General features: G+C 54.9%; 2 protein-coding genes and 1 pseudogene across 2 annotated transcripts in view; 2 read left to right on the top strand and 1 right to left on the bottom strand.

Moving 5' to 3' along the window:
• Positions 1-13,225, bottom strand: part of LOC135405044 (zinc finger protein 883-like) — a 282,116-nt pseudogene that overhangs the window by 128,454 nt on the left and 140,437 nt on the right.
• LOC135404719 (zinc finger protein 271-like) overlaps positions 1-13,225 on the top strand; it is a 129,678-nt gene that overhangs the window by 44,465 nt on the left and 71,988 nt on the right. The window lies entirely within an intron of this gene.
• LOC135404722 (maestro heat-like repeat-containing protein family member 6) lies at positions 22-4,795 on the top strand. Its single transcript, XM_064639463.1, has 15 exons — positions 22-236; positions 484-548; positions 661-810; positions 995-1,143; positions 1,413-1,560; positions 1,806-1,999; positions 2,088-2,225; positions 2,516-2,939; positions 3,150-3,326; positions 3,460-3,609; positions 3,768-3,869; positions 4,071-4,173; positions 4,446-4,496; positions 4,652-4,725; positions 4,781-4,795. Exons 1-15 carry the CDS (start codon positions 68-70, stop codon positions 4,793-4,795), a joined length of 2,109 nt encoding a protein of 702 aa, XP_064495533.1. The 5' UTR covers positions 22-67.

Below are 13,225 nucleotides of genomic sequence, written 5' to 3'. Positions count from 1 at the left end.
CCCAGGCTTCTCTCTTGCAGCTGCCTTCAAGGCACGACTGCAGGACTTGGGGAGCCAAAGCTTTTCCATGGCATCTCTGCTGCAGGTAGCCATAACACCAGACGGAGACATGCAGCAGAGACCCCCCACAGTGCCCAAGCTGGCCTGGGTGAAGGAGGAGGAGAAGGAGGAAAGCCCTAGGGCTGCTCCAACACAGCAGCCTGAAGAGGTGCAGCAGGTGCAGCCCCTGCAGGAGGGTGAGTGCTGGAGCTGGGCCACAGGGCTGGTGGCTGCAGTCCCCTTGGCCTCATCCTGCCCATCCCCTCTGGACATGCTCAGGGAAAGGAAGGGGGCAGAGGGGCCGGGGCTGATCTCCTGGCAGCCGTGCTCCATCCACTGGGCATCCCAGGGCTGGCCCTGCCTGCTCCTGGAGCCCAGGCCTGGGCTGTGTTCTCCGGCCTCTCCCACACACCCTCAGCTCTGAGCACGCTCGCTCTTTGCCAGATGCAGGCCAGGAGCGGACAGAAGAGCAGCTCCGTGCCCGTGGCCGCTTCCGCAGGGCAGCACAGGTACCTGCAGCCATCCCCACCTGGGCTGGGCGTGCTCTCACTGCTCAGCCCAGCACCGCTGTTGCAGCCCTCCAGGGGACATCCCTCTCTCTTCCTTGCCTTTCTCCTGTAGCTGGTTTGCAGATTCATCAGGTACATTTGGCATGAAGAGGCCACTTTCATGGCCACTGGGGACACGGAAAACTCGGACCTCTTCAATGCCCAGACCAGCGCTGCCCTGCTGGATATGCTTGTGGAGAACAGTGTCTACAAAGCAAAGCAAGTAAGCAGCCTGTGGCCAGGGCTCCAGTCCCCCAGGGATGCTGTGGCCCCTCACATCGGCTGCTTTGGGTCCCCTCCGCCTTTGAGACCAGCAGAGTGTGGTGGCAAGGGGAGCACTTCTTGGGGGAAGCTGGGCAAGTTACTGGCTCTGGCAGCTCTCCAACTGTCCCCCATGTCCCCTCCAGGTGCCGGCCATAGTCAGGTGCATCCACCAGTGGCTCACGTCCAATGTGTCTGCTGAGCACAGGCTGGACAAGACTCTGGTCCTGCTGACCGAGGCACACCCCACGGATGTTGCAGTGACCCTGCTGCGCTCTGCCCCAGCCTGTGACAGGTATGGGGCCCACCTGCCTTGAGGGCTCACCTGCCTTTAGACCTCATCCCCCTGGACAGCCTGTCCCAAATGGGGTGCCAGAGACATGGAGACTTCCAGGACACTCCAGCTCCTCTCTTTGCCAGCTTTGGCATGTCAGCCTCCAATCCTGAGGCCAACCTGCCTCCCTGCCCCACAAGGCACCGTGGCTCTGTCACCTGGGCCCCGCAGCTGCCCAGGCCACAGAGCTGTGTCCCAGACCCCCCTGAGCCAGAGTTGTGACTCCACAGAGCTGCTCGCACCATGTGGAAGACACTCATCTCCTCCAGATGGACTAAGGAGCCGGTGCTGCAGATCCTCTTCCGTGTGCTGGAATACTGGCCAGCGCACAGGAGACGCACCTCTGATGGGGATGAGAGGGATGTCTTTGCCCTGGCTGTGAGTTTCTTGAGCTGGCCTCTGCTCGCCCCCAGGTTGCCTCTGGGACGCCTTTCCATCCTCCCTCACCACTGCTTCTCCCTGCCCCAGGCACTGGGCTGCAAGCCTGTCTTAGGGGCAGGTTCAGGGACACCAGGCTGGGGGATCCCCCTGTGTCTCCTCTGGCCTGTCCCTGCCACGCTTGGGCCCTGCCACATGGACATCTGGGCCCTGAGAGCTGTCTCTGGGTGCTTTGTCTTTGGCAGGCAACTGTGGCACTCTGGGAGATCCTCCAGCTGTCCCACTCCTGGTGCCCAGGGGGAGTGAAGGACAATTTCCCGCGCCTCCTTCTGACTCTGCTCTTCCAAGTTTTCATCAGCACAGAGGAGATGTCAGAGGAGGTCGAGACCTTCTGGAGGCGATGCCGGGAGCAGCGCAGCCTTCCCCCCAACCCCAACAGGTGCTCCATCCCAGTCCCCTCTCCCTGCCACGCCCTCGGGGCTGGGGCCAGGGCTCTGTGCCTGACCTGGGCTGTGCTCTGCACACAGGTTTGCAGTGCAGACCGTTAAAGCCCTGCTGCGCCAGCTGCTGGATGAGGACGTGTTGATGGCGATCGGTCGCAAGTGTGGCTGGGACATGCTCCTCAAGGCTGACAGCCACCACTATGCAGTGGGTCTGCTGGCCAGGTGAGAGCCCTTTCTCCCCACTGCCCCACACCCCCACAGGTCATTTCTGCCCTGTGCACAGGCCACCCCTCACAGTGCCCGTGCTGCTGGGCCAGAGGGCCTTGGCAGCCAGGGATGGCTGAGCACAGTGGAAAAGGCGGAGAGAGGCGGCTGCACAGGAGGAGCCACCTCCCAAAGTGCCCACGTCCTCTCCTGGGCTGGTGGTCAAAGACCAGGCCTGTGTGAGTCAGTCCCAGGAGAGCTTTGCCCACCTGGCTCAGGGTCTCTGGCACCTTTATTCCCCCTTGCAGGGAGCTGTGCCGTGTATCACGCTCCTTTGGTCGCAGCATCGCCGTCAGCCTGCTCCCGCGGCTCAGCAGGGGAGAGCCCCTTTGGGAACTGCCTGCCCTGGCGTTCCTGGTGGAGGTGAGCCTGATGGCGAGCGCTGCCTGGCCCAGCTGCCTCCCCCTCTCTGCCCTCTCACAGCCGCAGCCGCCCGGGACGGTGCCTGCACCCTGTGCTGCTGCCTGGGCCCAGCCCCGGGCGGGTCCGGGCTCCTGCCGGCCGGGCACCCTGTCACTGCTCCCTGCCTTTCAGGTCCTGCACTGCCTGATCCCCAGACAATGTGGGCCCAGCGTCCTGCAGATTATTTCCAGGCACCTGCGCAGTCAGTGCCCGGAGAGGCGTCGCCTGGCGCTCCGAGGCCTGGTGGTGCTCAGCAAGGCTCCCTCAATGGTGAGCAGGGGGCAGGGGCTGAAGCTGGGCCGGCAGCGTGCGGCTGTGCAAGGCAGTAGCTTGGCCTTGGCTGGCCTTTGGCAGCTGTGGCAGCTGCTCCCAGCTCTCCTCCTCCCCGTTCAGCTGCCCGACTCCTTTAGGACGCACCTTTGGCCTCTGGGCCCCGCGGCAGCAGCGTGGGGCTGCACCACAGCATTGTGTTCCACACAGGCTAAGAGCATCCGGAGCCTGAATGAAAGCCTCCTGGAGCTACTGCAGGATGCAGACACGGACGCGGTTGAGATGACTCTCACTGTGTTCATCAATGTGCTGGGCTTGAAAATCATCCAAATATCCAGCCCAATAGCCCTGAAGTTGCTTGAGGCGCTGCGGCCACTCTTTGACAACGTAAGGCTCTGTGCCCCTCATCGTGGGCACTGAGTGCTGCCAGGAAACTTGGGGCCCAGTGTCTTTTCAGGCCTGTGCCCCGGTGGGCCTGGAGAAGCCAGTGCTGAGGTCTTTTCCTCTTCCTTTGCACCAGGAGCACAGCCAGCTGCAGCAGCTCTCCATGCTCCTCTTCCGGGAGCTGATGGAAGTGACAGAGAGGAGCAAGAGCCTAAAGCCACACGTGTACCTGAGTCTGGTGCCATTCTACTTCAACTGGCACGATGAGAACCAGCGTGTGGCAGAGGTGAGGACTCATGGGCTCTGGTGTCCCCATGGCAGGAGGCTGCTGTGCCTCCTGCCCTGGCCCATGGTCGCCTGCAGCCTCCTCCTGGCCTTGGTGCAGGGATGCGGGTGCTGTGCCCTGGGCTGCGGTGCCATGGCCCGCTCTCTGTTGCTGTGCAGGCCTCTCGGAGAGCACTGTTTGGTGCAGCCAGGTTCCTGAAGTGGTGGGATCTTGAGAACTTGGTGACCATGGAGCAGCCATGGAGGTTTCCCGAGTGCCTGGTAAGGATGGCCCCAAAGCCCCAGCCCCTGGCTCCCAGGAGCACCCAGCCCTCCGCTCCCCCCAGAGCCCGGCCCCAGCAGCTGCTGGCCAGGCCTCAGGGCTCTGCGGACAGGGGAGCCCCGTGCTGGGGGCAGGGAGTGCCCGACCAAGGGGCAGAGCCTGAGCCGAGCCTTCCCTCCATGCCCTGGCGCTCTTTGCAGCTGGAAAAGGACAGGAGCCGAGTGGGCCAGTACGTGCGCCAGGCCCTGCCATTCCTGGAGAGCCCAGTGGAGCCCCTGCGAAAGCTGGCCATCAAGTTTCTGGGTGAGCCACAAGGCTGGGGTCCCTCCCCACCCCGCTGCAGCTCGGCCCCAGCCCCGGCTGCTGCAGCGGCAGCAGGATGCGGCCCAGGGCATGTGGAGCCCCGAGTGGACCCGAGCGCCTGCTGCCGCCCTGTGCCAGCCCAGCCCTGGGGCGTCCCCATGCGGGAAGGCCCCGGGCTCAGCCCTGCCAGGGCAGGAGGCCGTGTGGCCGGGCTGGCAGCGCCGCTGCAGGGGACCTGTGCCTCTGGGGCCTGACAGGCTCTGTGTTCCCAGGGATCGCCACCAGGTCCATGAAGCAGGAGCAGCCAGAGCTGCAGCTCATCTGCCAAGGTGAGCGAGGGCACCTTCCAGCTGATCCCCTTGGGCCCTGCTCCCTCCTGGCTATGGCAAGAGCTGGCTGGGATGACCCTGGCAGGAGGGGCTCCTCACGTCCCCACACCCCTGGCCTCTCATCTTGGCTCTCTTCCTTTCTCTTCCAGCCCTTCAAGATATGACTGATGACAGCCCTGCCGTCTCAAACCTGGCCATTGAAACGCTCCACATCATCAGAGCTGTACGGAGAACTTCATTCTTCCCATTCTGGTAGTCTCTGTTGCTGCCTCTTCCAGCCCGTAGTGGTGTGACAGAAGACATCAGACTCACCATGGCAGGCCTGGCAATTCAACACTGCTACGTGCCAAGAGGTGTCCAGATGGCTCCCTACTGCAGATTCCAGCAGCTCCAAGACTGGCTGTGCAGGGCGTGGAAGACCCGGCCTTTTCCACAGGGCAGTGTCTGCCTGTGCTGCTGCAGCTCTGTGGAGAACTGATGCAGGAAGCTCCATCTCCTGGGGCCACCTGAGCCTGTGGGGAAGATGCCTCTTCTCTGCAAGCACCTCCTTTGAGCCCAGCATGGGAACATGACCAACATGTTATCACGCACAGAGGCCCAGGAGCTTTTTTTAAGTGCCCAGTGTGCACAGGGCCTTGGGGAAGAGGGGAAAATAGCTCCCTGTGCTCAGCAACACTTGCCCCGCTGTGCAGCGTGCCAGCAAAAGACCAGCAGGGGAGGGGGCGCTGGGAGGCCAGGAAGGGGTGAGGTGCTGTGGAGGCCCTGATGGGACAAGGGAGCAGGAAGCCTTGAGGGGAAACTGTGAGGGGGAGGGTGGCAGAAGGCTGTGAGGGGACAGACTGGGTGCAGGCCCCAAGGGGCAGGGTGAAGGGAAAAGCCCCCATGACTGGGGGGCAGAGGCCGTTAGCAGCCCCCAGGCAGCCACCTCCTTCCCTGCCAGCCAGCTGCTCTCGTGCTTTCCTGAGGCATCTCCCAGCCCTGTGGCAGAAGCCCTGGAGGCCGGGCCTCAGCAGCAGGGTGGGCACACCCCCAAGGGGGCCAGGTTGGCCTGGCTGGGGACAAGGAGGGCAAGGGGGCCCTGCCAGGGCACGTCCGCCGGGTGCTGCCGGCGAGGGGCAGTGGCACAGGCAGGGCTGGCGGCCAGCCCGGGCCCCCGTGGCTGCCCAGGCCACGGGGCTGTGGCCGATACCCCCCCTGAGCCAGAGCTCTGGGCCCGCAGAGCTGGTGCCACCATGGGCAGGGTGCTGGGCTCCTCGGGCAGGGCTGTGCACTCGCTGCTGCCCAAGCGGCTCCGCCCCACAGACAACAGCACCAGAGGCTGCCCAGGAGCAGCAGCACCCACAACGCCTGGGCCTCCTCACCCAGGCACCCACACCCGCCAGGACACCAAAAGTGGGCAGACTGTGGGCACAGTTGCAACCGCTTTGTCAAAAGGCTTCAGGGCAAGTGGCCACCACAGCTTTCCAGTGACTCCCCAGCCTCACAGCAACCCTTGGCAGCTTCAGTTGCAGCCTGACATCCTGACTGACTTCAATGGCCCTGCTTGAGGCTGGACACACCTTCCACACTCAGGTGTCCCCAGCCAGTGCCACTGGGGGCATCCTTAGAGACTCTGCTGGGACACCAGCCTCGGGCTGCAGCTGCTCAACCTCTCCTCCACGCAAGCACCTTCAAAACACGGGCATGGCCTTCTAAGCTCTACATCCAGCACTTGAGGGCAACAAAGGAAGAAGCGGCAGAAGCTGAAGCAAAGCAGGGCCTCGTGTGGCGGAGCTTCAGGGATGGAGGCAAGTAAGCACCGTGGTGTCTGCTGAAGAGATGGCCCAGTTCACCAGCTCACACTTTGCTGCTGGATGTTCCTCCTTTGGTCCTGCTGGAGCCCATTCTTTACCAGTGCATGGCCGTGCCTTGTTCCCGGATCCAATCACCGGGACCCCTGGCAACAAGTGGGCCCTGTGTCCACCTGAGAGCAGAAACTGCCAGAACGTCTCTGCTTCCAGTACTTCTCTTGGCTGCTCCTTCAGGCGGGTGGCACCTTCATGGGAGACACACAACAGCTTCTCATCCCAGACTTCTCCCTGTCCCCTGCACTTCCCCAATGGACTGGACATCAGCTGCTGGCCACAGCTGAGCACACAGACACTGGAGTGTGGAACATGCGAAACTTGGCTGATTTTTTTTCCAGAAGGCAAGAAAACAAGCAAAAAGAACACAAGGAAGCTTGAGAGTCTCTCTGTCCAATCTAATTGTCCTCTGAAACTCAGCAGCTGATGGTGGCTTTGTGCTGCTGCTAATCACTTCCACCCAAAAATCATGCCAGGAAGGAGCAACGGCTTCTGACAGATGACAAGTCTTGCCACTAATTGCTCCAGCTGCCGCTCCCAACAGCCACCTGCAAGAGGGCAGACCTCAGTGCCCCTTGGCTTTGGCTGCCCTCTGGTAGAGAAGTCCCCCGGGGGCACAGCTCTTTGGGGCAGGAGACAGGCAGCAGCCCTGAATCCAAAAAATCAGTCTGAAAAACTGCTCAGAGACTTTTTTATCTTTAAGCAGCAAGGTATTTGTTTATTCAACGTTGGGAACAAGCCAGCTCGCGCTGGACAAACTTGCTCGCCGGCTCCTCAGAAAATCAACACTTTTATACAATTTTCAGATATGATTAAATGCATATTCAAGTGATTACAACATCTATCAATGCATATTAATAATAGGCGGAGTATAGGTGGAGCTCAGGTGGGGCTTGGGGTGGTGCTTCTCTTGGCTCCCCATTTCGGAGGGTAGTTCCCATCTTCCTCCATAGGGGAAGGGGCTTCAACTCATCTTCCTCAGCTTGACCCTTCTTCCTTTCCATTGTTCTTGACCCGCTCACTGAAGCTTGGAAAAAGCCCTGGCTCCAGGCCTATTTCTCCTATTCAAATGTCTACCTGATCCTGTTATATTTCTAATTTATTGCTTCTCGGCCTATTACATGTTCTTGCACTATTCTCTGAAGCTTTGGTCCAATAAGTAGAACAGAATGAGCACAGATCATTTTGGATGTTGGTAACTTGTTTGCAGGCCCAAATTTCTTAGTTAACTCTTTTGGGCCTGGCCTCCTGTTTCAGCCTTGCCAGGACTTGGGGTGGTGGCAGGTCTCCTTGGGCCAGGACTTGCCAGAGGCTTTCCCTCAAGAATCCCAAGAGGAGGCAGGGAATGCTGAGCAGAGCAAGCCCTGCCCGGATGTCCCATCAGGATGACACTGTTCTAGGGGGAATTCACTGTATCTGCTAACTCTTCCTGACTGGCTTAATGACTCAGCCATGGTGTGTCCCTGTCACTCAGATCCCTTCTTGGCCGCACCTGATGTTGTGATTCATGTGACTGACCATACCTTTACCATCCCTGTAAGTAATCCTTCTTATTTTAGTTGTCATGGCTGAGCTTCGTGAACGAAGATTTGGGGAGGGCTCTACCCAAGTTTGTTGCAAGCGCGTTGGTGGCTAAAAAGGCCAATACAAGATAGGCATGTCCGGTTGCAAAAGGCACAGCAGAAAGACTCCTTAGGTGGTATATTCTGCAAGGCACGATTCTTTCTGCGTTGTCTTTTCTCCTCAAGGGTGATCCGGCGTGCTTTCTCAAAAGCATCAGCAGCGTTATAGATGGTGTGTCTCCAGGCCTCACGATTGGAGGCCAGAGTAGACCAGTGATGGTGATCAATATGGCCAAGGCTGAGATGTTGTTTCAGGGAGTCCTTGTATCTTTTCTTCGGGGCTCCTCTCTTGCGGCAGCCGGTGGCAAGTTCACCATAAAGCAGGATCTTAGGGAGGGGGTGGTTGGTCCTTCATCCTGGAGACGTGCCCTGCCCATTGCAGCTGTGTTCTCAGCAACATGGCCTCAATACTTGTGACTGCTGCTTGTTCTAGAACAGATGTGTTGGTCCTACAAACTGATTTACATGTGCACATGAGCAAAACATGAAAATGCAAATATATTGTTTGTACTATCTCTCCAAGTGTCTATTTATAGATTTGGCTCTTTTTCAATATTTTTTATTCCAAATGCTTTCAAATCTTTGCATGTGTATGTGTTCTCTCATATAAAAATCACCCATAAGGAATCCCTATGCATGTGTCATTTGATGGGGTCACTTTTCTGTGTTAAGTTCCCTGGAATACACCCTCCTTAAAATATGACAGCTGATCCATTTGGAAACTCACCAAAGGACAGGTGAGGTTCATTTCTACTTTCCTTCATTATCTCCTGAAATTTGATATTCAGGGGCTGAAACATGAGGGTCTCTCCTTCTGTCCTGATCTGTCTCCTCTAAGCCCTCCTTTTCCTGTTCACATGCCTTCCACTACCTTGTTAGCTTGTCATCTCCCCCCTGCTTTACAGCCCCAAATAACACGTTTTTCCTCTCCCCCTGTGAGCCATCACTACTTTTCTCTCAACCATCTTCCATCCAAGCCAGCAGTTCTCTTCCCTGCCAGTGCTGCTGCTTGGAGAACCAGAAATCCTGGGCTGTCCTTTGCATGTTGATAAACAAAGCAATTGGCTTCTACCCCTGGGGACTGAGAGTGTCACCTCCCCCAGACTGGGGCCTGGAATTCCAACCACATTCCTGAGCTTGGGTTTCAGTTTGGGGGAGGGGAAAAGAAAAAAAGGTCAAGAGATTACAGCAGCAAGGAAACTGGGGCTAAGTGTACCTTCATTTTCTCAAGCTGTTCTGTAGAAATAAATAAAAATAGTACTATGGAGGGGAAAAAAAAGCTCAAGCCAGGTATCAGTTTACTGAATTTGATCAGGGAATACAGAAGAAGAACGTGCCTGCAAACACACATCTGCACTAACTTATCAAACTGTACAGTGCAAAATCTGACCCCAAGGAGTCTGTACAAAACAGTGGGAATGGAATCAGAGAGGGGAAAGAAAACATCGTCAGCAGTGCCTGTCCCAGTCAGGGGAAAATACCTTAGTGTTAAAAGTGTGAAATAAATCCTAAAGTGTCATCAAATATGTGATTTTTTCCCAATCAATAATTAAAGAAACATAACTCAGAAGTGATCTCACTCTGTGCTCCAGTGACATTAACATTAGAACAATATTGTCACTGTCTATTTGTCTCTTGTGCTCCACACTGGAAGGCACCTGGTGTACCCCTGGATATCCTGCTAATGAGGTAAAAAACTAACCCTTCTAAAGTTCCAGATTTTCCTCACCTGTTTGGACACAGTTGGACAAACTGGACCAAGTTATGACTTGAAAGCCACCTGCTGGATTTAGCATTAATTACTCCTTGTTTTGATCATAGAGGAAAAAGGCTCACACAACACAATCTCTGAATGCTCCTTTGAACTTACCCACAGTGTGTTCACAAAGACACAGAGCAAGGCTTTTAGCTTTTGCTGCTCCCCTCAGTTCCAGCATACAAAGAAATGTCTCTGTGAAATGACAGCAATTGCCTTACCATGTTACTGAACTACATTCAGTTTATCTGGTCTCAAATAAATACTCCATGTTTTTTCCTTGTTTTATTTTCAAGGGCATGGGTATGGGTATTTAGATGACTGCCTTCAATGGTACAGGATAGAAACCATTCACATTTCTATAAATGAATAATATTGTCTTGACAAAACACATTTTCCAAAGCCTCTGACAAAAAGAAAGGGAAAAAACCTCCAGAGAGGAATGACCCACCAAAAAAGTCTCCTCCCTAAAGATAATTCAGGCACACCCTTCAATATGGATCTCTCACTATCACCCCAATCTCTTTTTTAGTGGAAGTTTCTGTAGGGAAACTGAAGTGCATTCCTGTCTCAGACAGCCAAGGATAAGATGACTGAGGGAATTTAGTTGCTCTCTTTAATTAATACAGAATTATTTCCCTTTCATTTGGTGAAGCTAATAATGTGACTGGTGGAATGTCAGTAAAAATGAAATCATAAACTAGTGCAGCAGCAAAGGGAAAATTTACTTTAGTAATGGAGTATTGCCAGCAGAAATCTTGAAAATCTTACACATATTTACACTGATAAAATACCACATGTACTTCCTGGGATACTGCAAGCTTTCTACAATCCTTGTGGCATGTCTTTACAGAGCAAGAGTTAACTTTTTGAGATGATACCTTTATAAATGTGTTGCAGTTCTATTGTTTCTTGAATGTTAAGCACCACATCCTAAACGCAGGAACACATTCAAGGTCAATGTCCTATTTTAGACCTTTTCAGCAGCTGTGATACTGTGATAATCACACTTAAAACATTCCTCTAGAAAGAGTAAATTAGCCCTTTTCACTAGAAGGATTCTTATGATCAAAAACAAATCTGAAATAGAACAAAGTCAGATTTCTGTTTTTGTTTGTTGTTTTCGTGGTTTTTTTTTCAGCAATGCAATAAATTGCTGTCCCTAACTGGGATGGCTTTTCTACCCAAGAATTAAAAACGAAACCCCAAAGTTCACTTTATTATGCACTTATATTACCTTTGGGGGGTTTGGGGGGTTTTTTGAAGGCCTCACCTATGTAAAAATACCTTTCTTTAAAATGTGTTCATGATTTCTGTAAGAACCAAACCATTCCAGCTGACATAGCATTCTATCACCAGTACTGCAGGGAAATGTAATATCCCACTAAAGCAGAAGGGAAAGAAGACAACTGAGCATCAGCAGCTATTCCTAAGCAAGATTAGGGGTTTAGCTCCATCTAACTGAGGGGTGAGATGTGTCCCTCATGGGTCTCTTCCCACTCTCCCACCAGCCCTTCTCCCCGACTGCAAGCTCAAAGTTCTAAAAACAGCAGAAGAAGCTGGAGCGTCAATATTTCCCCAGTGCAAACCCCAATAATCTTTGCTGGGAGCTGACAGGAATTGCTGTTCCACTGCCCTGGGATATCCTGGCTTGAGGCGAGAGCGCAGCCCCGCCCAGAGCCCCCAACCCCTCTGGGAGCTTTTGTAGCGTCTGTTTGTCCATGTCCCTGTGGCAGAGGCTCCCCCGACATCTGCCCTGGAGCTGGTCCAGCTGCTGGACCAAACAAGGCATTGTCCAGCCTGCCTTCCCCCAGCCCGGACCGCCCCAGCCCATCTTCCATCGCTCTGCTTCCTTTTCCTGCCCCTGCTCCCTCTCCGCTCCCTTCCCTCTGGCATTTTTATTAGGAATGTTCTTGTTGTTCTTACTGCCCAAGCATAAGCTGATCCCCAGGGGAGCCTGTGGAATGTAACCCCTCAAGCACTAAATTCCTTCCCCTGTGCCAAAGACACAGGTTTGTTGTTGCTGCCCCTCCCGCACCAGCTCCATCTCCTGCTCCTTCCCAGTGGCTTTGCAGAAATCCAGGGCTGGATGTGGATTGAAGGCTGTCGCAAGGGACAGGATAAAGTTGCTTGGCTTCCACCCTTGGTGTCTCAGTGTTTGTGATCTTGGGAATCCTCACAAACCTGGAACAATGGCAGATTATCTGTTGTTGTAAGCTATGTACCTAGAGATTGTTTTGATATGTGTTTACATTTTCCTTGAAAGTACAACTGATTGAAAGTACAACTGATAGAAAATAATGTATAGAAAACAAGGAAAAAGGAAAAAAAAAGAAAAAGAAAAAGAAAAACAAAGAAAAGGAAGGAAAAAAAAGAAAAAGGAGAAAAAAGAGAAAACAAGTAAGAAAAAGCAGGAAAAAATTTGAAAAAAAAGAACAAAGAAAAAAAGAAGAACAAGAATGAAAAAAGCAAAAAAGGAAAGAAGAAAGAAAAAAGAAAGAAAAGAAAGAAATAAAAAAGAGAAAATAAAATAAGACAGAAAAACTAAACGCCAACAAGTCCGGTCCTCCCCCACCGCAGGGAATACAACTCCCACAATGCCCCGCGCAGGTGGGGGCGTGGCGAAGGGCGGGCAGGGGCCGTGGCCGCGCGCTGATTGGCTGCGAGGCGGGTCTGTAAAGGCGGAGGGCGCGCGGAGCGAGCGCCATTTTGTCCTCGTGGTCGGGAGTGAGGAGGACTCGCCTGCGGCCGCTGCACTTCGCTGGGTGAGTTGGCGGGGGGGCGGCGGGAGCGGGGTCTGGGGATCCCCTCGGGGGCTGCGGGGAGCGCGGGTGTGGGTGGAAAGGATGGAGGGCTCGGGAGGGTTTTGCGGGGGGGTTCGGGGGTTCCCGGGGACGTTTTGAGGGGTCCCTGAAAGGACTCGGGGGGGAGGTTGAAGGTCCCTGAAGAGTTTTGGGGGGTTTTGATGGGGGTTTTGTTTTCTGAGAAGATTTGGGGTGTCCCAGGTGGGCTTTGGGGGTCTCTGGGGAGGTTTGGGGTTCCTGGGAGGCTTTGCGGGGACCTTTGAGGCAGTTTTGGGGTCTCTAGGGGGTTTAAGGTGTCCCAGACAGTTTGGAGGGCCCATGGGGGGGATTGGGGGGCCCTGAATGGGCTTGGGGAGTCTCAGGTGGGTTTTGTGGGTCACTGAGAGGGTTTAGAGGGTGCTGGAGGGGGATGAGGGGTCCTTGAAGTGGTTTCGATGGGTGGAGCGGGGGATTTCAGGGGTTTTGAGGGGATTTTAGGGGGTCCCCTAAAGCCCAGCAGTGGGGTTCAAGGGGTCCCCCAGCCCCCAGGGGAGGGGTCCTAGGGATGCCCCCCAAAATCTGGGGGGGGAGATGTACCACATCTGGGTAAGGGGATCCCAGTGCCCCCATAATATCCCAATGACCTCCCAGTTACCCTCAGTATGGCCCAGTGATCCTGCAGTGAGCACCCAGTAACCCCCAGTATGGCCCAGTAACC

Source organism: Pseudopipra pipra, chromosome W, assembly GCF_036250125.1.
Source record: "Pseudopipra pipra isolate bDixPip1 chromosome W, bDixPip1.hap1, whole genome shotgun sequence".
NCBI classification, from domain to species: domain Eukaryota; kingdom Metazoa; phylum Chordata; class Aves; order Passeriformes; family Pipridae; genus Pseudopipra; species Pseudopipra pipra.
This window is presented reverse-complemented; position numbering and strand designations above follow the sequence as displayed.

What these genes read in the sequence shown, in the direction of transcription:
- LOC135404722 (XM_064639463.1), top strand. Translation starts at nt 68, where the DNA reads ATGGCATCTCTGCTGCAGGTAGCCATAACACCAGACGGAGACATGCAG. An exon ending in TCTGCCCCAGCCTGTGACAG is followed by an intron (nt 1,144 to 1,412) that starts GTATGGGGCCCA and finishes GTGACTCCACAG; the next exon opens with AGCTGCTCGCACCATGTGGA. An exon ending in CTTCCCCCCAACCCCAACAG is followed by an intron (nt 2,000 to 2,087) that starts GTGCTCCATCCC and finishes CTCTGCACACAG; the next exon opens with GTTTGCAGTGCAGACCGTTA.